The sequence below is a fragment of the Aedes aegypti genome, chromosome 3 (assembly GCF_002204515.2).
Source record: "Aedes aegypti strain LVP_AGWG chromosome 3, AaegL5.0 Primary Assembly, whole genome shotgun sequence".
Taxonomy (NCBI): Eukaryota; Metazoa; Arthropoda; class Insecta; order Diptera; family Culicidae; genus Aedes; species Aedes aegypti.
In genome coordinates, this window is record NC_035109.1 from 102,094,835 (window position 1) to 102,120,555 (window position 25,721).

Here is a 25,721-nt window from a genome sequence, read left to right on the forward strand (position 1 = left end):
GTATAAATTCTCAGTGAAAAAACATTTCAAATATGTAAACTCAGCGATGTGTTAGTAATTGTTATTTGTATTTTACAGATCAGATAATAAGTTTATTACCAGAGTCGCAATTTAAAATTTAAACCAAACACGCAATCAGAAGAAGTCCAAAATTAAATGAAAGATACGAAAATTGTTGGAGGAATCTTGACTCGAAAATAAATAAACCATTTTCATAGGCAAGAAACTGAAAACTACTACGTTTTCATATGAATTAAAGCGATCAAACGAATTTCGCGAGTTTTCCTGAATTTCGAAAAAAAAAATAGAATCCTAAAGTTTACACAAACACAATGAAGACAAGGACAAGGACATTTGATACGCAGCTTGTGTATGATGATCACGCTATGCATCCAGAAAAAAGGAAAATCTACTAGGAAAACATGTATTCAAATAAATTTCAAGAGCCAATTGCTGAATTGATTTGACAAATTGAATGTTCATTGAAAGTTCATGGAAAGCACTACAATATTCTATTCTCAAAGGCTACACTGTTTCAATAAAAATTGTGTAAACTTGGTTCTAAAAGAAAAAAATCCCGCAACTATTAGCATTAACGAACAGATTTAGGACTTATAATCCAATAACACCTGTTATCCCATGTAATATCGTAAGGACAAATTACAAAATAAGATAAAAAAACACAAAAACAATGAAAACCAACACTGAGAATAAGACAATTTATTGATTTCCCCCTCTGGTTTTTATGGAAATTTGGGGGGGGGGGGGGCGGTTTGTGATAAAAGTAAAATTTCAAATTTGTTCCGGCCTTATTCATATTTTCTTTCTGTTCATAACGTTTTGGGGTAATTTAAATAATCTGTATGTAAAGCACATTGGAACCACATCCAACTGTACAACGACTATTCATTTTATGAAGAGGACACCTTGTGCATGCTATTCTTCTTCTTTCTGGCGTTACGTCCCCACTGGGACAGAGCCTGCTTCTCCGCTGAGTGTTCTTATGAGCACTTCCATAGTTATTGACTGAGAGCTTACTGTGCCAATGACCATTTTTGCATGCGTATATCGTGTGGCAGGTACGAAGATACCCTATGCCCTGGGAAGTCGAGAAAATTTCTAACCGAAAAGATCCTCGACCGGTGGGATTCGAACCCACGACCCTCAGCTTGGTCTTGCTGAATAGCTGCGCGTTTACCGCTACGGCTATCTGGGCCCCTGTGCATGCTATTGTTCACGACTATTATGCCAAACGACCATTATGCCAAACGACTTTATGGCAAACGGCTTTATGCCAAACGACTTTATGCCAAATGACCATCATTTTCAATTTACCTAAGACAAGTACACAACTGAGAGCTAAATAAAAAAGCTATGAGAAACTGTTCTTAAACATCAGTTTTTTGGGAAGTTAGTTAATATTTGTATGTTGAAGAGCTTTCCGATTACGAACAATGATGGTTGATACGTTAAGTTCAATGCATTCGAAAGCAAATATATATTTATCCTCTTTGCAGTTCTGAGCCATGTAAGTATTGCTGAAAAAGTGACAAATTAAGTGTTGTTAAGTATTGAAAAAGCTTGTAATTCATCTTTTTGTCACATATGGAACAACAGTATCTGAATGGATAGAAACAGCTCATCAATCAAATATTATAGAGAAACTATTAAACAACCAAACTAAACTATCAATCATCGTTATTTCAACCTTGGTTCAACTAGTTTTTGAAATAACATGAAAGTGAGGAACTTAAGTGCTTCTTAGAATTATGCAACATTTTAATCATCACTTAACACAGCATATACTTTTTTTCAACAGTCACAGCTTTTATAAAGCACTAGTTAAGCAGACATGTTTATTACCCAGACAACCAGAAATCGCATGAAAGTTCACGTTACAACTCGTTTATTCATACTAATTACATCAAACTCGCTAAACACCGTGGATAAACTCGTCAGATTTATGAGTTTCCTCGCATAAAACACTTTTTTTCTGAGTTCATTTGTACATTTTGTTTCGTCCCGTACACACGTACAAAGTAAGTCGGATCAATCCGTAGCAGCTGTCAAATCATCATTTGTTATCATAAGTTAAGTCGCATAATATTGCAGGTTAGTTCGGTAGAATATTTATACACTCGCATTGTATGTTATTATTCATCACATAATATATGCCCGCATATCGCCTCCACTTTTGTACGTAGAAGGCCGTTTCGCAACATCTTATAAGTGAAATTTTGCACATATAGAGCCTCCAGGTGATTTCGTTATACGTACATTTTGGTTGTCTGGGTAATAGCCCAAAATTGTTTCTTGGGTGTAACTCTATTACAAAATTTTATAAGTTTATTACATGCTCCATGTAAGAATACACCCTTTGAATTCTAAGCTATGAATTTATCGAAATCTGTTTGATCGCTTGAATAAAAAATGTTGAAGTTTACCTTTTACCTTATTTTTGTGGAAAACTACTATTTTTGAGTATATTAGAAGTTGCTCGCTGTCAATATCAACGCTTAAAATATGCTAATTTCTATAGGCCGACTGCGATACAATTCGGATCATTCTATATCACATCAACATCATGCTGTCTACTCCATCTTCCGTGCATTGATGGCGATAGACTATGGATATCACTGATGGGTTAGCTTTAGCCTTAAATTGAGCAAATAGAATGGCAATTTATCAGTAAGATATTTTTGACAGTGCTGCAGATGAATTAAAACTATGTGTTGGTCACTGAAAAATATTAATAGCTTGGATTCATTCTGCAGTGATCATGATCTAGAGTGCGATGTCGCATCACTGCTGTTGCACTCTTAAAAATAATGAAAATTACTGTGGACGTAATTCACATTATGACTGAATGACACATGATGTAAGTGATGAAATGACAAAAAAATGTGTTCTGAGAGATGTATTGAACGAAAAATGTAATTTTACATGATGAAGGACATGAAAACGATGCCACTATGATTGACATTTCCCGAATCAGACACCATCGTATTTAAAATGTGACACAAATCCACGTCATTTGGATCGCTTTTTTATGTGCATCCAAAAGACGTAAAATCAAAAGATTTTTTCGGAGTCTGTGGTTGTCAAATCAAAGTGATATTGATAGCTGGCTAGTGGTATTGATAGTTTTAGTCCATCAGCTATCAGCTGATCCGACTTATATTGTGCAACAAGAACTAAACTTTTTTGGTTAAGTTTCTGATCAAAATTTAGTATCTATATCTATGCAAACCTCAATTTACAATTAATGATATGTATTCCTGTTATAAATATATCCAAATTTTGTGTTTCAATTTCAATTTGTACATTTGACACGTGTTTCGTCGTTTACATGTAAACTTCAAAACGTTAAAACCTTATAACAGCATGAGAAAATATTGAAGATGATTGGTTGAACGTGCGAGTTTTGCCAAATAATTGTGTGTGTACACCCTTTAGCAGGGATCATCTTGCACTCTGTCGGATTACAGAAGTGACCCGTAAATATGCCTGCCTCTGTTGATTTGATATGAGATCTTTGTAAGGCTTCCGTTCACTTTCATTTCTAGTATATCTATGTTTAGAGGTCCGCGAGATGTTTGTAGAACTACGAGAAAGGGCTTAGCTTACAAAAGGGTATTTATGGCGAAGATAGAATAGTAGACAATGGACACATGAAAAACTCAGCAGATCAGCGAAGCCTATTGGGAAACCACGCCTAAGATGACAACTGACGACGACCAACGTTTTGAAAATTGACCAGCGCTCAAAAAATCTTGAATTTATCAATACACTAGAAAAAAAGAATGACAGCTTGGACCGGACAACCGCCGTCAGCGGATTACCTTCGCTTGCGCTTCCTTGGCCAGGCGTTCCTCCTTGGCCTTGAGCATCCGCAACCGCTGGAACAGGGGCAAACCGGCCCCAATCACTTCCGGTTCCGGTTCCTCCTGTATCGATTCCTGCGGTGATATGGCAGAGGTTACGTGAGTATGCGGCGGTGAGATTATTTGTGCGGTTGTAGTTGTGGTGGTTGTGGAGATGGCAGTCGCGGCCGCGGCACAAGAGGACGCTTTCGCGGCACGCTCTTCGCGGTCCTGTTTTTTTTTGTTTGTTTGTCAAATTCGCGAGTTCACGTTTGGGGTTTTGTTTTGCATAATTTGGATTTGAACAACGTGACACGTGGTTCGACGGCGAGTTGGTCACACATTTATTGTGATCAACGTTTTCAGGTGGTTTTTTGGTATATTAATTTTCAGATACATATTTTGGTGGTGGTTGTGGTGATTATTTGTGGGGTACACGTGCAGATTACACACACATAGAAATAAAGAAAAAGAGAAAAGAAAAGAAAACGCTCTAATATCTAATGTACTATCGATATATACATTTTTAAAAGGATTTAAACATTGATCTTGAAAGTGTCTTCGAATGCGATGAGATTTGGTCTGTGTGGATGTTTCTCAATTGTTTCTCTAAATGTAATGTGAAAATCCTAACTAACATTATCTGATGGGTACAAGTATTTGTATTGTAGTTGTGTTCTGACTGGGTAAGGGAGAATTCAGCATAAAGCGGATAAGGGGCGATCCATTAATTACGTAAGACAATTTTTGCGATTTTTCAACCCCCCCTCCCCCCATGGTAAGATTTTTTGTATGAAAATAAAAAATAAATTGTATGACGCGTAAGAAATCTGAAACCCCCCCCCTCCCCCCGTAAACCCTTACGTAATTAATGGACAGCCCCTAAGCTACGAATGCTCCAACGGAAAACTGAATAGTAAAATCAGTGGTGCTGCGGGTTTGTTCTTACTATCAGCGAAGGTTTAAATTCTTAAACAAGTATGGGTCACTGACACATACACACATAGCGCCACACTGGGAATGATGTTTTTGTAGTGTATAAATATAAATCTAAGATGACTGTAGCCTATCGGGAGTCATGGGTAGTACACTGAAAAAAATGTTCCTCTAGTTCTGTAATTGAACCGAATTTTGAAATATTATGCATTTTGCATAAAAACATTCAATAAATTACCATGGAATGCATGTCGTCATTTATTTTGTTTTAATTATTTTACTTTGAAATCCAAAGTGATCCATTGTAACATGCTTAACTTTTAAGAATTCGTCCAAAAATTTCTCAAAGGATTCCCCAGATATTGTTCATTCTAAACTGCCAATACTCGCAAAACAGTCCCATATTCTATGGGATTCCCTATATAAATGGAACTGTTATGCGAGTATGGGTAATAAACATAACTCTTGAAACACAGGTAACCAGACTTAACGTTTAAGGCTAAGTAGCCCGAAGCATGCCTGGACGAATTATTGGATTAGTTGTTGGTGAAATCATTGTAAATTTGTTGGTCCAATCGTTGCGGAAGAGTTAGAATGCATCAGTTTAAAAGCAACATTTTTTCAGTGTACATACATAAGCAAAGGGTTACTGTATCTCTAGTCTAACACTCGCCTAAACAAAAGGTGTTCAAAACAGTAGTAGTGTGCATTTTGGGTGTTATGTTCGTAGTAGTGGGGTTAATGAGGATGATGTGCGATCTGTTTGTTAGTTGCGAAATGCGGTTCATCGTCAAATAACTGACTTGTTTCTCCTTGAGGAGCCGCAGTCGTTGCAGCAGTGGAAGCCCGGCACCAATGGGACTTGGCACTTTGTCGTTTTCCTTGCCCTCGTCCTCCGTGTGGATGTCTTCCGATTTGACCCTCGCCATCCTTCGGAGCGCCGTTTTGGGTGTTTTACTCCCACTTCCGCTGCCGCCACTGGCATTGCCTTGCAATGGCTGCATCTCGATCGATTCGTTGCTACGTCTAGTAGTTCCCGTTCTGCAATCGGTAGAACCCGCAGAGTTCAAACAGGCTAATCGGAGTTTTTGGGACGGGACTTACCTCGACTTTCGCAGCGCGTTCTTCAATCCCTTAACATCACTTCTTAGCTTATCTACGATACGTTTTGAGGCACTATTATCACTACTATCACCTTGGTTATTGTTGTTAATGTTGCTGTGTGTGTTGTGTACGTTTGAGCTATGATCACTGCCGTGGTGTTCTTTGGCGGCATGTTTGCTGGCGTGCTTCTTGTTCACGCAGCGCACCTCCATCAGTCTTTTGCGTCCCAGCGTCTGGAGGATCTCTTGTGCTTCCGGGTAGTCCTTCATCGCCGTCAGGACGTCCTCCCGGGACAGCGAGAACAACTCCGAGTAGCCCACCGAGCGGACGTCGGCCGTTCGCCTGGAAATACACGGAAATACAGATGAAAACTGGATCGTTTCTTTGTTCGAATACTCAAAACCCATTTTGTTTTATTTTAAACTAGAGGATCAATTGGCTTGATCTTTGAACAACATCATCACCAATACTCACTTGTTCAACCCGTCCAGATTTAGTATTCCGATTTCACCGAAGAAATCGCCCGCCTTCATCGTGGTTAGCACCTTTCCCGTCTCGCTCAGCACCTCCAGAATTCCGTCGGCGATGATGAACATTTCGCGGGCCACTTCGCCCTTCCGGCAGATCGAGTCCCCCGGCGTGAAGATGTAGGCCTTCATCTTGAGCACCAGATCGTGCAGAAACTCTGGCTGGCACTCCTGGAAAATTGTTACCTTTTTGAGCACACTCAGGTTCACGTGCAGCGCCAGTTCGGTTTTCAGCTTGTCCGGAAGCAGACCGAGTGCCGTATTGATGTCGCCACCGCCCTGTATCCGACCACGGGACCAGCTGTAGTCGTACCACCGCAAAACGCGACGCTTCATTCCACCGGGGACCTGCTCAGAAGAAAGTAGAATTGTTATATGAACCTTAAGGTGTTCGAAAATATTACTTTGCCAGAAAACATGCAGGACTCAGCCTCCAAACGACAATTATAGATGTTACAAATAAACTTTTGTATGGGAGAGAAACTTTAAGAACTAACCATTTTAGATTTTTGAAAAAAAATTCATATTTTCGTGACTAATATCAAAACAATATTTTTAGCTTAGCAAAACTCCATGATACGCCTAGATGATACCTTTTTTCGGATCCTTATATTCAAACTATCTCGGAAGAAAAAATCATGCGGTGTGTGTTTTCCACAAAAATTTTGCACACTTGTTTTTTTTAACGTGAAGATGAATCGAAGCCAAACCTCAAATTTTCAAGAGCACAAATCTGGAGAACCAAACATGGGTTTAAGCTGAAAACCAGCTGGTGGTGACCAATCGATTAAGTTTTCAGCTTAAACGGGTGATCGGTTCTCTAGATTTGTGCTCTTGAAAATTTGAGGTTTGGCTTCGATTCATTTTCACCTTCATCTTCGAAAATATGTTTTACATTATCAAAAGTGGGTATTAAACAAACGCCATAAGTGGGTATTTCTGAAAACGTCATACCCCTAACTTAATGCATTTAAACCTTTACAGTACTGGAGACCGACAAAAAAGTTTTCAAATTCTCGATCGATTTCAAATGATATCTATTAACTTCTGTATAAAAAAATAAGAAATTTAAGTCATCATACGACAACGGCACTAGAGGTTCCAAAAGTGGCCATTTGAAATCCTATTGGAACCTATCACAGAGTGAAGAAAATTATCAGAACCTATGATATGTAAATGAGCAAAAAGTTTTGAACTGCGATCCTTCGAAAAGTATCAGTGCATGATATGTTCTTTGAGGGTTCCTATCGAAACCGATATCCGGTGACCATGTTCCCGAAACGACCACAATAGACTATTAATGTTACATTCAGTTTATATTGATTTTGGTAAGGTTTCATGCCCTTCCCCTATAATTTACATTCTCCATTGGAAAAGCATGGGTACCCTCAAACATTCTGATCTTAACCCGAAACCTACGCCAAATATAAAATTTTTAATGCATTTTTCTACCAAAAATTTATCAAACATTTTACAACAGTTCGCAATGGATCTTGCGAGAAATTTGACAGAAATCTGGTATGTATCTGTAAACTCAAAAGGTTTTTGCCAAGCATATGGGTAATTATTGGTTGAAATGCACTCATTAAGGAATTCCTCGAACAATTCATAAAGGAATCCGATGAAAGATAACTCCACACATTCGCAAGCAATGTCTTCTGGGATTGCAATTTATTTTCCACTATATATTTTTCTTATGATCCTTCAGGAAGACTATTCGATAACCATTCCAATATTTTTTTGCAGAAAACGTTGTCAGCCTACTAATATTTTTATTCCGGAAGTTAACATTTGATTTCACCGGTGAATTTAATGAATAATGAAATAATGAAATCTCTATACAGTTAACTCTCCCTTACTCGATATTCCGTATCTCGATATCGAGTTAGAGAACCATAGTAAAAGTTGGTTTTCATGGCTAACTCGATGGTCCTTTAGATTGCAGTTACACTGGTTTTGTGTTCTGTTACTCGATACCTCCCTAACTCGATGTTCCCCTCAATTTCGAGTAAGGGAGAGTTAACTGTACCAGTTATTTCTCAAAACATCTTCAAGAGTTGCTCGATGGAATCTTAACAAAACTTATTTTTAAACACTAATGAAAATGGGGTCAGACCTGGTGTAGTGGTTAGAACGCACGCCTCTCACGCCAAGGACCTGGGAACGAATCCCATCCCCGAGATAGTCACTAAAAATTTCAGTGATGACTTCCTTCGGAAGGGAAGTAAAACCGTTGGTCCCGAGATGAACTAGCCCGGGGCTAAAAATCTCGTTAATAAAGATAAAAACAAGTAATGAAATCGCATTTTGAATTGCTTTATTATTTCTACGAAGAACACCATGAAATCCTTCAAAAAAAAAAACAGTTTTCCAATTTTTTTTATCTAGAAATCCTTGATTAAATGCAACTTGCTTATTTTAGATTTCTTTACAAATTCAGTTTCTCCACTAGAATTATCACAGAAATCATACCAAACCTTTACTATTAGCATCTCCAAGCATTGTAGCAGACAAGGATTCCCCAAAAAAATATTCCAAGGATTTTTCCTGTAATTTGCCATGAATAGATTTAAGCTATTATCCTAGCAACTCCTACAGATATGCTGATTGGGTTTCTTAAAAAAAAACCTGCAGAAGTCTACAAATAATTGGAATTAGTTTATTAATTTTCCATGTATATTTTTCCAAGCATTCCTGCTCTGACTATTCTAGTAGTCCTGAAACATTTATAATTCATATAGTGATTTTTGAAATTTGGGCATTCTAAGAATTCAATTAGAATACAGTACAGCGATTGTTTCTGGGCTTCATCCAATGCTTCCTTCGGGTTTCACTTTCATTATTATAATTTATTTATGAGTATCTCTAAGAACACTACAAAAAAAAACTGCTCAATCCATAGGTTATTCCTCCAGACATTAATTCTTGGATTTCATAAATTTCTGTATCAAAAAACTCTTAAAAATCCTGAATAAATCTTTAGATGACTTCTTGAAAACATTTCTAAACTTTAAAAAAAAAAATCTTGAGGACTTTTTTTGCAAATTGTTGAGAAAATTGATATGGAAATTATTATATTTATCTCTGTAGGAAACTTTTACACTATGCTCAAAGAAGAGCTCCTGAGAAAATAAAACTGTCAAGAGTTCGTTAGTAGTGTTTGATCTATTGATCGTGTCGCTTGCTCCTTTGTGGGCGAGTGACGAACACTTGTTCGGCGTACAATGCGAGTATTGAATTATTTTGTGAATTTGGTTAGGCGTGATTCATGGATCGCATCACCAAACATTGGTGACTCCCAGATCTAGGTACCCACTAACCCAATGTCCTTTCCATGACAACTGTGGAAATGCAGAGGTGATCTAGGTCTCTAGTATCTAACATTCCCCGATGACCGTAAGGACGTGGCCGGCGCCGTTATTGACTTATAAAATTTGAGCTCTTGAGTTGTGCACATTGAGAATGGTATGCTGATCCTAAGCCCCATTCATTAAATCACTGTGCAACTTCTATTATTCTAGTCAATCACGAAGTAGCAAATACGAATTGTACGGCCATCTATGCTTATGCTTATTCTCAAAGGAATACAAACGAAATTGTTCAAAGGAATCTGTTGAGAAATTCATCATTAGTATCATTTGTGGAACTCTTCGAAAGATTACTTGAGAAATACTTGGAATAGTTCACAGTGGAATAATTGCAACCAATGCAAGTATAAACTCATGGGCTGAAGCCTTTTATTGCTAAAGTTTTTATTTGAATATTACATAACTGGTATTAAAACTTAAGACAAATCCAGGAAAATTCTCTAATGGAATCCAATGACAATATCTAGTGAAATTTCTGACGGATTCCTTAGAGGAATGCTTCGAAAAAATATTTCAGAGATATCTGCAGGGATTCTTAAGTTCATACAAAAAGGGTGTAGGGGCTGTGTATAATGATTGTTTTATGTGAAATTCATAAATCAATTCTAGAGGTTGCTCGCCCTCTGACATAAATCTACACCCATGGATGTCGGCTCCCAGTACTGTGAATATTAAAATAACTTAATAACATAGTTGTTTGAGTATCAAAATGGCCTCTAATATGGCACCTCACTTCCCCCTTCACTTTCTGCTCCCACTTCCCAAACTTTTCACAGTGCTTTCGAGAGCGATCACAAAAAATGAGTATTTGAAATTACTAACCTTATCTTAGAGGGGTGGATTCTTAACTGAAAGCATTCCATAATGTGTTTTTCATATTTTTTACTTTTTGAACGCAAACATGTAGTTTTTGCTGTGTGAGTAGTGCTTCATGAAGCCCAAGAAGAACGGTTCGTTTTTGCGTCGTCGGATATGTTTTGTTCTCGGTTTCGCGCGTGTTTTCGTCGACGGAGAACTTTGTTCCCCTGTTTTCGTGCGTCTTGCTGGGTGTTTGGGAAAGCCCAGGCAAGACGGCTTGTTTTCGGGACGCCAAGAAGTTTTGCTGTGTTTTTTTTTGTGTTCTGTCGAGGATGAATTACCAACTGGTGAGTTCGTTTCATGCTTATGAAAACGCCTTTTTCTTGAAAGCGTAACTTTTATGTAATATTAGAACAAACTTTGTATGGTTCGTCACTATAAGTGTCGGCATTATGCTTGTTTTATACAATTTCAACATACATATATATTTCTCTTTTTGACATACCTTAAAATATCTTCTCAATTGTTCGACATTGTGAATGTTGACGTATTTTTTAAAACTTCTACTATCTCGAGACAAAATGCACAGTAATACTCATATGTAATTTTCAAACAAACTATGTATGGTTCATCACTACAAGTGTCGGCATTATTCCTGTTTCATATAATTTAAAATATATACATGTAATTTTCAGTTTTTGCCATTAATAAAAACTTATTTTGTATTCTTCGACATTATAAATGTTGACGTATTTTTAAATCTTCTACCAAAAACTTCTCGAGACAAAAATACAAAACTAGCTTTAAATATAATCGTATATTTCCCCCTTGTCCATGGATCGCATCACCGACCAAAGGTGACTCTCAGATCTTTTCCTCCCTCACTAATAAACACTCTTCCCGTGGTGATTGTGGAGATGCAGAGGTATTCTCGGTCTCTAGAAGCCACAATCATTGCACCCTAACATTGCTTCCCCATCCCAACTGACTGTAAGGACTTGGCCGGCGCCGTTATTGATCAATAATATTAGATCTGCTAAAATTGCACTTCAAGATTAAGCGGAAACTCCCATCCCTTAGCAACCCGTAGCAACCATTGACATGTACAGTCAGTCTATGCTATGCTATGCAAACATGTAGTTTTTGTTGTATTCACTCACTACCTAATCACTTCTTCTTCACACACCCTGTTGTTGTTTGTTGGTGTAGAATATAGAACTGTTAAATAAATACATAAAAACGTACTTACTGCTGAATTTGATACTCGTGATAAAATCACTTTGAAAAGATTTACCCTAGCAACCAGTTTGTCCACTCAATTCGTGATGGGATTAAAACCAACTTAGCATCGTAAAGTATATAAGAACTCTGAATGTAAAGGCGGAAAGTAAATAAGATTAGATGACGTTTCTCACCCCAATGAAAATAATATGCAAAAGGGTTTCAGTGCTACCGGGCCTAAACATTGGCTACCAATTTTGAATGGCTTTTGAAAAGGGCTTAATACATAGAATTTATGTTTAAGAAACAGCACCGGAACACGAATTCACTGGGCCAAAATTGTTTATGAATGGAGCACACAATTCTCACTGATTGGAAGTGATGTCAGTTTTTATGTTTGGAATTTAAGGCTAAGTAGCCCGTCATTCGTTTTGGCAGCCATGTTGATTTTGTAGCTTGCAATTTCAAAACGATAAAACTCAGTCATCTTAAGTAATATTGATTCAAGAAAGTATCACTACTTGCGTTTACTTGCAGAAAGTATGCTCATATTATTTCAGCTATGTCAGTGCAAAACCGAATGATTTTCTTTATTTTACAATCGTGAGACGAATTAGCCAAAATCATCGATAACCAGTACACATTTCAATGACGACCTACTTCGCCTTATATTGTTTAAAATATCATACGCTTGCTTCAACCACGTATTTTACAATTTCAAAACACTTAAAAGGTGTATATTATATCACAAGTGTTGCAAAACATTTTATGCGTGATAAAATCAATATTGGACACAATTTAACAGAAAAAAAATGAATATATAATATTATACACTACATTTGACCGTACAATTCAAATGCATACTGATAACAACTTTTTTCGTCTCTAAGAGGTGAGAGAAGTGAACAAGTAATGCTTCCTATTTAATTCTGTGGATGGAGGTATACATAAAACATGATGATTTGTTTCTGGCCGGCGCACATAACACTGTGCTCCGTCTTGTTGGGTGGCTCGAGAGGGTAGTCTTTATAGTAATGTAATGCAGTATTATGATAGGCAAAGAATTATATAAGCGTTAAGTTTGATACTCACCTTTGATGATTTAAAAAAAAAATATAGAAAAAGCATAGTTTTTAAATGTTTATAACACCATTGTGCAAAATTTCCGAGCAAACATGATGTGAATGATTTTCACCAGATAGTATTATATTCGAGGATTGAGAAAAACAAATTAAAAAAATGATTGTCACTGAATTTTGCTGAACTTGCTATATTTTTGTCGAAAAAAATGGATTTTATTTTCGAAAACCTCAACTGGGCAAACTTTAATTTCTAGTTTTTAATATAATTTCTTAGAGTTTCCACCATACAAAAATTTAATTGTAACATCCTAAGCTACCATTTAAAAGATGAGACCCCAAGTTTTCTGACAAGGCGAAATTTTGGAACCCTAATGAACCCGAATGGATTCGAAAAGCGGAACAAACCTTGTGATGTCGCATGTACGTTTTGGCACCGTCCAGCAGTCGTTCGAACTCCAGCCGGTTGGCATTACGATTCGTTATCACGTTGCCCACCTGACCGACGATGGTGGCAAAGATGAAAACACCTATCAGGTAGCTAACAATCGTGAAGACGTACCTAGAGAGGATGGTTATGGGATTGGTTAGGGAAAATGAGAGAAAATATCTGAGAATTAGTTGAGTTTTGGGTGGCTTCCATACAGATGAACCGGAGACACCAATAGCAAGACCGTAAATCAAAGTTTTCGAATATAATTACGTTTCGCCTTACTTTGTTCCATTTCTAGAATGTCATTTAGAGGTAAGTAGGTCATCAAATAACTGAAACCATTTATGAATACGAATATTTGCGAAGTTTATAGCATTAGTGAGGATTTTATTTAACGTCTTTCTGAACAAAATGGTCTCCAGAAACAATATTTTAGTAGCATAGCTTATCCATGCTGAAGACGTCTTGGTTTTGGTTCCTCGTCAGGCCCATGATCGTTTAAGTCCGATCATTATGCTTGTCCAAGTAATAACGAAGAACACATGGATCTCGACCCGAGATTTCATACGCACCATACAAATTATTCTAAATTTGCATACAAAATATCTTACTATTTGGAGAGAAGGGTTCCAAAAATCGCCAAAAATGTCTTACGTAATCAATAGTCTGCACAAGAATGCACAGTTAGAATATTGTTCAACTGGTTAACTATTAATATTCGAGGAGTGTTGAGTCAATTTCGGTTTGCAACTACGATGTTTATGATATCAATCTTGTTTGCTCAATTGCTCATGCTCATAACGGATGGCCCAACCTATAATAAAAGTAGGGATACTGAGGTTAAAAGTGGGGCAAAATGCGTCACCCTCGATTTGGACGAATGACGTATTTTGCAATGTTTTTATTATACTGAGGTTTTAGAAAATGGGTAAACATGCTTCTCCATATATATGTTTATGTGTTGTTTTCAAGAAAATCGTTAAAAAGAAAATAAAAGTTTTTTTGCTGTTTAATTTGATATTTTGTACGATCTTCTAGGTAATTTTTCAGGTCATTTAATAAATCATTTAAACTATCATCAAGGGCCAAATTGTGCATTGCCATATTTTGTATTCCATGCGAAAAAAGTATTGAATTTTTCTTTTTTAAACGTATTTAAGGACCTAGACTTTAATCAACTCGTGGGGCAATAGGCAAACATAATGCCACGCTGAAGCTACGCGCAAATTAGAACCTTACAAATGCGAATAATACTATCAGAATGTATAGTATTATTGAACAATAACATCTGATCAATCACCCTGATGTATGCAACGAATATGCTATCATCGTACATTCTGGCGTTAACATTGTTCCAGTGGCGCGTTTTACCGCACAGGCACATTAAATTGACAATAAACACGCAATTTTGAAATTTGGAGATATTGACACCAAAAAAATAGAAATGGATGGCAGTTCCTACTTTTTGATAGAAAATATGTTTGTCTATCAGATCATAATTAAAAAAGAGCATACAATAATGTTTTTACATCAAAATCGTTTTTTTCCTTAACATGGGCAAATCACCTCCAGTTTCGCTATCCAGTCAACTATCAATCAAGTTTTATTTGAAGGCTGTCTCGCGAATAAAGAATTCGCACCACACATGAACAACAGCCAGACGCACGTGCACACTACAAACACACAACGAGTCCAACACATCTCTTATCCTAGCTATTGTTTCCTTTCGGCAAGGAACATTACACGTATGGTTTATTTTCTCTTGAGGGACACCTTCAGACAAACTTTTTTCTCGATACACATCATCAACCTCCCATTGATGATGGCGGTCAACAAGGGATGGGATGGGAATGGCGAAGAACACCCGAAGAATAAATATCCCATTATACTCCTTCCGGCCGATGCCCCAAACTACGAGCCGAAGCACGTCTCAGAATACTCGTTTGATGATGACGGCGCGCCTCCTAAAGTTATGCCCCGGTTGCGTGTTTTTATTCCTTCGTTTTCCGTTGCTTGTTGCTGCAGCATAGCGCATAAGACCTCTGCTTAGCAGCAGCAGTAAGTGGACAAAGACTGACTCAAGGCATGGATGGTGCGGTGCGGTGTAAGCTCATAAAAGGGATATAACAAGCACAATACAGCGCGCTTCACTCGTTTCTCGCTGTCGGTGTGTTGCGAGGCGTAACGCGCGCCTTAATGTCTGTTTATCGCATTACATTCGAAAACTTTGATTTATTTGCTTGGATGAGTGAATTCGGTGCTGTTTATTTTTATTGCTTTCGGGTGGATGCCCCCGGCAGGAGGGTGGGCCGAAGGACGATCGGAAACGATGGCGGAGGAAAAGCTTGGGCCGAATTGGAGACGTGAGGGAAGAGAAATCTGAGCTTGACGCTTTCGTGTGCTTGTGTATGGGATGATGTTACTGGCATCTAGACTGGTTCAAAAATATGTATGATATGGACAAAATAATATAATATCTCTATCATACTATATGAGTTTAATAGATTTGGTCAATTATGCCTTCTAAGTAGCCGAAAGTACAATCACAGTTTTTAACTCCGCCTCTTTTGGTAGGAAAGCGTGAATACAGAGACTCATCTTTCTCTTTTGTTCATGGTTTTAACCATATTCGGTGAATATTCAGAAACGAGCTTGTAAGAGATGTGTTTTTTCAATACGTTTTCCAAAAATGGCACTTCTAACGAAACTTAACCTTTGTCAACGGGTTCAACGAAAAATCGAAGGTACGAGTCCTTACAAGGTTCAAAGAGAGTACTCATATTGACAAAGTAGCACTGAATAGTACTGGTTTTGTAGCACTGAGAATTATTGTGTTATTGCTTAATGTAATCTCAAACCCATTACCAGCAGAAATAATTTGTGTACGTATAGCACGAGAGTACTCAACAATAATCGTAATCTGTTACTAAAACATGTTATTTTTGAACCAGTCTATCCATCCGCTAAAATAAACGAGCAAACAAGCATCTCCTTTCGTTATTTAACCATCAATCAAGAGAGCGTTACACGAATTTCCTGTTTGGCTAGCGTTTTCGAGTCCTTTGCAGTAAAATATAACCCTTTTTTCACGAGCATAAGCATGAAATTACCATGCAATCAACAACACAATGGTATTCGCGAACAAATTTTCACCCCTTCACGTCACGTCACGTTTCCATTTCGGCCACCAAGTTTTCCAACGACGATAACAACTACTGATTGTGAGACCCTTTCGTCGTCTTCGATGCCTTCAACACATTCCGCGCGCGCGTTTCTTTACATCGACGGACAGCCTCCAGAATATCTTTTTCGCACGTTCACAATCCCTTTACGGTAAAGAACTCTCGTCGACGCACAATGGGAGCATTTCAGAAAAAAACGATTAAAATCATTAGGTTCTTAAACATGTTTATAGCAAATAATCTTAAGGTATTTTTGTTATGGCTGTAGCGGTCATGCGTCTCAAAAACGTGTCTAAACGTGTCTGTGTCTTTTAAGGTTAAAGGAGTCTATAGAAAATTTTTGCAAATGATGGAAATGAATAGGTGGATAGGTGTCGCAAGAGAGCGACAAGACTGATATTTTATTGAGCTTATCCACCTATGCATTTCCATCATTTGTAAAAATCTTCTATAGACTCCCTTTACCTTAAAAGACACAGACACGTTTTTGAGTCGCATGACCGCTATAGCCATAACAAAAATAATATAAAACAATCACGGTCGATTCTTTCTCCTAGGTAAATAATCTTAAGGTTTAAGCCACAAAGTAAAGCTGGGAAAAAAAAATAAAAAATGTTTTATTTTTTTAAGGTTTAGTGTTTTCAGCAATGTTGTATTGTGTCTTGGTGCATTTTTTATATCAAAATTCAACCTATCTGTAACATTTAAATAAATAGTTTTCACATAACTTTTTCAATAGTTTAAAAAAATTGAGATAATTGTGTAATTGTGATTGTAGTTCGTCACAGAAAAAACGAAAAGAATCTGTTGAGAAACGGCAGAGATATAGCTCTCTGAACTTGACCATTTTGTATGGGAAAACGGCTTTGGTGCATTTTATATGTCCGATACTGTATGAAGGATTATCACCCACTTCAAATCCTAAAAGAAATCCAAGTATTTTCTGGAATGATTCTTGGATTAATCCTGTGGAAAACTCTTGAAGAAAAGCAATGTTCAGACAATGTACTGTAATCCAGTAGAATTCTTAGATTATATGTGCCAAAAACAAAACTACTGGAGAATTTCTAAATTCAAGAAAGAATTTCTCGGAAACAGTTCATGTACATAATTCTCTGAAGGCTCTTGAAATCCCTATAGGTTTTTGTAGATGTCTCTGAAGAAATTTCCAGTAGAAACAATTATGATATCTTTGAAAACAAAAAAACAGGAACTATTTCTGAAGGAATTATTCGAACTAAATATAGATGACAATTTAAGAAAAAAATAAATGACTAACTATAAGATTCCTCACAGAACATTGAAGTGAGTACCAGGCTTGAATACAGTGGGAACGTGAATGCTACTAAGATAAAGAAATATGATGCTTTTCATACAAACATACAGTAATGAAAAATGTTATTTTTAACGTTGAGCTTATAGCTCACTAGATATAAAAAATATCGATTTATGACTGTATTCAGTGATAGTAAGCGCTGGCATTGCTATTGACTCGACATGCATATCGACACATTTATAATAAAAACTTGATCTCTCTCGCCAGACCGTTATTAGCAGAAAAAAAATCTCTAACAATTCTGAGCTCACCAGTCGTTTTCAATGGCTATGCAGCTTAAAAAGCTATAAAAATCGTAGGGTTTGTTTTGAATTTATGCCTTTTTGAAGTTATGAGTCCGCAAAATGAAAGGAAATTAATGATATTCAAAAGATTTTTCCTTTACTGTGATTGTCAGAACGAATATAACTTCAAAATTTGGTTTCAAGTTGGTTTGTTTTGTGAATTATAACCTCTGGGAAATGTTTTGAATCACAAGATCGACAAAATTTAGAGTTACGCTCTTTATGAAGCACTTATTTTAAATAGATTCAAGAGATATTACTATACCTAACACCAAACTGCCATTAGAAGTAGAAGTAGAAGTTTTTTGCAATTTTATAATTCTGCATAGGCTCAATTGCAATAAAACATTACGGAGCCAATTTTATATGTTTTATGAATTGTGAAATAATTTCTGCAGCAGATTAATGTGGATAACTCGATAAACTCGTCAAGCATATCGTCAAGAGATCGGTTAAGAAATTTTAATTTTCGAGATTCAACAGGTATATGATAGATACAAAATCTCTTCATGAATTTTCTGTATAACTTTCTGTTGAAGTTTTCGGAAAATCGTAGATTGTTGAGTGGCATAGTGATTATTATGCAGGATGACTATAAAGTGAACTCAATCCTACTTAAAAAAACTATTTCTTCGTAAGTTTTCGTTTCAATCGCTCACACAGTGTACATAGTCTAGTTTGGTTTAGAAAAACCAGCTATAATCGGTGAATGCAAACACAAAAATATCGGGCTAGTTCTTAGTGTATTACTTTATATTAAAGTTGATAATGTTTCTCGGATTGTATATAAAATGTAATCTTTAATCCATAGTTTCCCCCCAGGGGAGTCGTGCGCCAGTCTGTGGTGAATCGCGAAACAAATCGTTTTCAAATGTAATTTATAGTAATCCGTTCAAAACTGTTCTTATTTATTCATTCCAACAATTTCTTACAGTGATCAAGCATTACGATCATTGGCACTCATGACTTTTGAATCTATCATTTAAAATTTTCCGGAAGCAATTTTCCTAGAGCCTATCTAATGCCTAGAGCTTTATCACCAGCTGCCATAGTTATTTGTTTGAAACATGGATGAGTACATGGATCTTCCAGAATATCGTGAAACAAAAAAAAATAACATGATCAAACTGGCTCCGTAATGTCTTTAAATATTTGAGCTAACGAGAACTCAGTAAATTTTGAAAACCTTCCATGACATGTGATTGCAATTTCACATCGACAACAGTTGAACATGGCTTACGATCTCAGCATATCTATTTAATTTATTCGAACAACTAGATAAACTAACTTTAAACCAAGCTTTGATGGTTTATTTCTTCTGATTATCACGGAAAATGGAAAAATATTTAAATGACCCTGATTTCCTTTGAGTTTGTGGACTTATAACTTACAAAAGGCGTAACATCAAAACGGACCTTACGATTTTTTTTTAAATGTTGCCCTGACATGCAGCTTAACCATAAAAACAAGAACTAGGCCTTCAGATCTGCAAGCGTAATTAGTGATCACTCGAAGGTTTATGAATGACATTTATACTTATTAGTGTAATGTGTGACCTTTCAAAACATTACAATTAAGACTAATGTTCACACAGGTTCATATAGTTATCAAGTTTTGAGATCAGCGGCTATTGAAGTTAATCATAAAACTCAATTGGGTTCAGCCCTTCAGCTCTATAAGCATAATTAGTACTCTCAAAGTTTTATAAACAACATTTATACACAAACTAGTTGTCATTTGACAAACTTTGTGATGCCCATTGTGTTTTTCTTTTAAATCAAAAACCAAATATACACTATTACTTCAATACGGCCTAACTGACATGAGCGATTTCATTTCATCGATCCTCTCTTTCGCTAATTACTTCACTTAATTAGATAAATCTGTAATGTTTCTTGTTAGTGAAGCAAGATATAGTGCAGCCGAAAAACTAAACATTGCATATACTTTGCTATTGGATTAAATGGACAGATCGATGTGAAATTTGTGAAAATAGTTACACGTCTTCTCGGTGAGAATCGAACTCACGACTCCCTGTTCAGTAGATAGGTGCGCATTGCGAAAGAGGACCACGTGATTATTGAGCTGAAATCGAATTTAGGTTAACTGCTGCGTCCATTAATCCTCTCGTGGTGTAGGGGTAAAGCGCCCTATATAGTGAACAAGGAGTCGTAAGTTCGATTCTCACCGAGAAGACTAATTACTTTTTTGAAAATTTCACATCCATTTGTCCGTTTAATCCTAGTGCAAAGTATAGGTAATGTTTAGTTTTTCGGTAGTTGTTAAACTCCCATTTGGCTGCTTAGCCGTAAACCTCGAATCATAATTAAAAAAAAAACATATAGTGATTGTTCATCCTACTGCATAAAAATATGTCACGAAAAAAAAAACAGTTTTCTGCAATAACGCAAAATGAGCAACGAGGAAGAGAAATCGATGAATGCATATAAGCATTTATGAAAAAACAATTTTCGAAAAAAGATTGGGTAATTGTCTATAGAGGGATAGTTTTTAAGTGTTTTGGTTCCCTATAATTTCCCGTGCAAAATTCTTGGTTCAAATTGGACGTATAATACAGAGATATTGACATATCACTTTTGTATGTTCTCAATGGGATTAACCCAAAATTTTGCACGGGACTTTATGGGAAACCAAAAATTTAAAAACTACCACAATACTCTAAAATATATTATGTTTTAACTTCATAAACCTTCTTTGCGTGGAAACTACTGGAATGAAATGAACGCAGTGCAAATCGGATGAGCCGTGCTGAAGTTATACGTTCGAAGTTCATTTTTATTCTTATTATTTTTTGTATACAAACAGGGTAATAAAAAATGTTCTGTTAAGTTTTGAGTTTAACGACCATTCAACGTTATACAAGAAGTTCTTTGAGTACAGGCTTTCAGGTCTACAAGCGTTACCAGTGATCCTTCGTAAATTTGAAAATGAGATTCATACCCTTGACATTGGTTGAGCTCAACGATTGTTTTAGGTTATCTAAGAAGTTTTACCAGTGATCTTCAGTAGATTTACGAATATGATTTATTTAACATATATGATGAGTCACAAACCATGTTCTGTCAAGTTTTGAGCTCAATGAACGTTTAAGGTGAACGTCAGAAAAGTTACAAGTTACGCTCATAGATCTCAAGGCCGTTACTAGAAGGATTCCAATAACATATAATCGAAAAATGTTAAACTTGATTCACCATAGGGTAACCAATATATTTTGGACCCCTATATATTTTGGACCCCCTGGTCCATTTTCTTGCAAATTTCCAAGTTTAATTCGAAATACCAACTCAATTCGCATGCCATATGGAAAGATAGGACTATTCCGTACTTGCATCAACCGTTTGTACATAGAAAATGTGTTTGTTTTATCTGAAATCAATTAAATTTAATCGGTTCATCCATACAACCGTTACAACACGTTACACACAAAAATTAAAGCCGTCAGAAATTTTTTCAAATTTAAACAAAAACTTTTTTCAAATTTCTGGACTAAAAGCGTAGAATTTCTTCGGTTTTCCATTGTCAATCGATTGATTAGACTATGGGCAAGCATATTATACAACCAGTGTCGTGGACTTTGTCGCCAAACGATAAAAAACACCGGGGTCCAAAATATACACTTTGAGGGTCCAAAATGTATTGGTGTGTCCAAAATAATGAAAAGCAGTACATCACAATTCAATTATTTTCGACGTTTTCTGGATCCTACATGACCGTTTGGGCATTTTTATCTTGTAAAGGAAGTTTTTCTCTACATTTTGGCATGTTCTTTGACGCTTTGGTTACGCTGTGCAATTAATTAATTGGGACAAAAAGCTAAAATCACTTCCTTAGGGGGTTCAAAATTCGACCGTTACCCTAATTGTACAAATAAAGAAACATAAGTGTAAACCCTGTCGATTTATCGTCAAGAGATTATTGGTTATGTTTGTTAATCCGTAGACCTAGGTTCAACGGACTTTTTGGATAAGCGTAGGAAGCTGCAGGACTCCAAACTTGACAAAATTCTGTTGAAGTCTGCTTGGTTATGGAGCATATTTATAAACCTTCGAAAGATCTCTGGTTACGCGTTTAGATGTTAAGCCTTCACTCAAATACGTTTCTGGATAAATGTTGTCTGGAGAGTCTGTTTGGGAGTAACACTTATTCATTGGCGTCACAAAGGTCACTGGTTTGGTTATGCATGTAGGTTTGAAGTCCTAGACTCAAAGGAGTACCGTCAAGCTACCATTCACCGTGCATTCAAGAAAAATTTACACTTCAAAATATTATACAACTGTTCCAAATCATTTAAAACGTACTAGAATACCACTACGTAGCGTGCGATTATATAATAATGCAGGGAAAAATCTAAAACTAATGATGTATAACAAAAAATTACTCAAAAATTATGTTTCAAAATGTCATGTTAAGGTCGCCTCATACCGTTCTATGTCACCATTTACCGTGCGTATAGTTTTCGTCATGATTTAATTTTGTATCTTGAAGAAACGTTGTTGATGGAGCAAGTATGTTGCTAGTAGTGTGCGGACTCATTTTTAGAGTGTTCAAATCTTCATTTACAATAAAAACCATAAAAAGTTTAAAAATTGGCTAAATAATTATATTTTCATTAAAATCGTTATAGGAGGTTTGACTGTATTTTCCAAACCACTCCATATTCACTCAAAATATAATTATGAAGTAGTTTGATGACAACAATAAATCTAATATTACCGAATAATTTCATGCCTTTTACATTAATGCACGGTAATAGGAACCATGTATATTGAACAGGATCCATTCACCGTGCATTTGGGTTTCGACTGAAATACAATAAAAAAAATCTAATTTGCATAAAATCATACGATGAAATACATCTTACTAATAGTATCCACAGTGGAAACTTGTTGAAATTTTGAAAAATTTCATACTCTATCGTTAAAATGAAAAATGTGAATTTTTGGCATTTCTACTAAGAGTGTTGAAATATCTCATTATCAAGCAGAATTCTCATGATTTTGACTACATAAACTAGGTTTTTCAAAATGCTTCGTGACAAAGACTACTTCATTCCATCAGTTTTATCTTGTTTTGCCGCCAAAAGAATAATTTGTGAAAAATGTATGGATATTCTGTAGGAATTTGTATATGTGCACGGTGAATGGAGGCCGCACGGTGACTGGTGACTTAACGGTACTTGGATAACCTTCGGGCTGTCGCACTTTGTACAACAGTTGTGATTTATATGCTATAATTTTTGTAATAAAGATATCTATTGACTCCAAACCAAAATGTATTCCTCAAAAATCTTCTTGAGATCAATACTCAACAGTTTTTGTTTACAGTATAGCTCTTTATAATGCGGTACAATCAACAAATTTACATAGAATGAGTAGACCGCAATTTTAAATCGATATATCTCAAAATTCAGATAACTTCGAAACATGGGGTCTTCAGTAAAGCAGTTCTGGAGGTGGAGCGCTATCTGATGGTACCTCATTTATTTCTGAATTTGACGGCTAGGTGGCACTAGTGGCATGGACCTTTTACTTTTGTTCTGCAGATATTTCAGCATCCTGACCATTTAGAAGGATGACATCTTCTGCAATATTGTTCAGTAAGTTAGAGACTATCATTGTTCGAGCTAGTTGATTCAAAATTTTGATACTAGGCGGTGCTAGTGAGCATGAAACTTTTGTTTTGTGGATACTTCAGGATCCTGACCTTTACGAAAGATGGCATCTTCGACAAAGTTGATGCGTAGCTAGGACCATCATTATTTTACCCAATCTCGAACTTTAAGGATTAAACATAAAAAAAAACATTTGAGCTACTGAACAACTTTGCCGGAGACGCCATCTTTCTAAGTAGTTAGGCTCCTGGGATATTCGCAAAACCAAGCGTGTTGTACAAAGTACAACGCGCGACTACTCGCGATACATAAATTCGCGCGACAACCGAAAGGTTAATTATTAAGTTTAACTGAAAACGTTGAACTTGAACATTATGATCATAGTTGTTTGATCTCATCCATACATTACGTAGCATTGCAGAGGGAGAGGGAGTCTACGACTTCAAACATGTATGGGAAATTAGGCTACGATGGCGAAGGGGTATCATATATTGGCCAAAAAATGCTACGTCATTTATGGGCGCACAGTGGGACGACACTGAAAATTTACGCCTCTCAGATGTGTTTTAGCTCATAGGTGTCTTTAGGGCATTGTTTTGAATTTGCATCCAGAGTAATAATAAAAAAATATTTTTTTAATAAAACTGAATAGGGCACCCGAGCAAGAACAAAAAATATATTTTATGAGGCGATCAAGTTGGTGATTATAAAACGACGAATTTTCAAGAGCACAAGACTGTATATTTTTATATCACAAAACAACACATTCAAACAACACCTTTGTCACACTAAAACTGCTCAGTTTTAGCATCAAATCGTAGTACCGTTTTGTCTCAAATTCCGAACACTCTGTTTTTGTATGGCGATGTGGTTGAAATGTTTCACTGAAATGTGTCATCAATTTACTAGGAAACGCAAGTCAATTTCAATTCAATTCAATCATCTTCTAATCTATTTTATACCACGAGAGAAGTGATGGTTCTCTAGTGCGAGGTCAGTAAAATTAGTTCAGATTAATTTATTTGCGAAATTATTTATTTCAATACGATTGATTCATGCTGTTCGGAATTCGAATCAAGGTGTTCGGAATATGAGACAGAATGAACACAGTGTTCGGCATTTGAATTCAAATGCTGTTTCATACTTTTAAGTAAAAACAATATAAAAAAGTTTAAATAAACATTTATATCGGCACATTCAACAACTAACAATTAGACTTTGCAAAGAAATCAAAACTTTCACAAATATGAGCTAATTTGTGCCCACCAGTTACATGTAAAGTCACTGTTGGCCTTAAGTGTTCGGAATATGAGTCAAAACAGTAGCCTTCGGCTTCGGTTACGATACGTGAAAAGTGTAAAGTGTAATAAATAATAATCTGTATTTTACGATAAAAATCAAATAACTATAGAGACAACAATATATTTCGCCCGTTAAACCCAAATGTTTCAAGCATTACGTGGTAGTGCCAGCAAAAGTGAACTTATGCCTGAAATTTCAGACACATGAGAAACCTACCTAGTACATTCTCAAAAGGAGTATTGATTTTAATAAAAACATTATGTTTTTCGAAGCAATACTTTCACTTATCCAGTGTCTTCGACATAGTTGTTTAGTTTTGTGATTTAAGAAATTACAGAACATCACAAGTTTATAGATTGCAATTTGACCGAACAAAAGGTCAAAAAACTATTTGGTGTAAAAAAAGGCCATGCTTTTCAAAAAATAGTTGAGTTTAATGTGTCCTGTGAGACCCGATCACTCTATTTCCATGAGACTTCAGCTGACATAATGAATAAATAATGGAAAAATTACAAATACTAGGTTTGAGGTTAAATATGTTTCCAAACTTTCATCATTTCTCCTTGAGAACGAAATCAAAGCATTCTACAAACTTACCGAAGACACTAACCTTCCGAAATTTTTATTTTCGTGAATTTTTTTTTCTTTGCTCGTGT

The 25,721-nt window shown here is 36.2% G+C and overlaps 1 protein-coding gene across 2 annotated transcripts in view; it reads right to left on the reverse strand.

The window, feature by feature from the left end:
* The window catches only part of LOC5563584, a 125,305-nt gene that overhangs the window by 33,515 nt on the left and 66,069 nt on the right, over positions 1–25,721 (reverse strand). For both annotated transcript variants that reach the window (XM_021849290.1, XM_021849292.1), the window contains exons 7-11: positions 13,305–13,458; positions 6,378–6,778; positions 5,904–6,245; positions 5,603–5,840; positions 3,843–4,094 (exon numbers count right to left, since the gene is read on the reverse strand). In XM_021849290.1, coding sequence (XP_021704982.1) covers positions 3,843–4,094; positions 5,603–5,840; positions 5,904–6,245; positions 6,378–6,778; positions 13,305–13,458 — 1,387 coding nt within the window. The remainder of the gene's footprint in view (positions 1–3,842; positions 4,095–5,602; positions 5,841–5,903; positions 6,246–6,377; positions 6,779–13,304; positions 13,459–25,721) is intronic.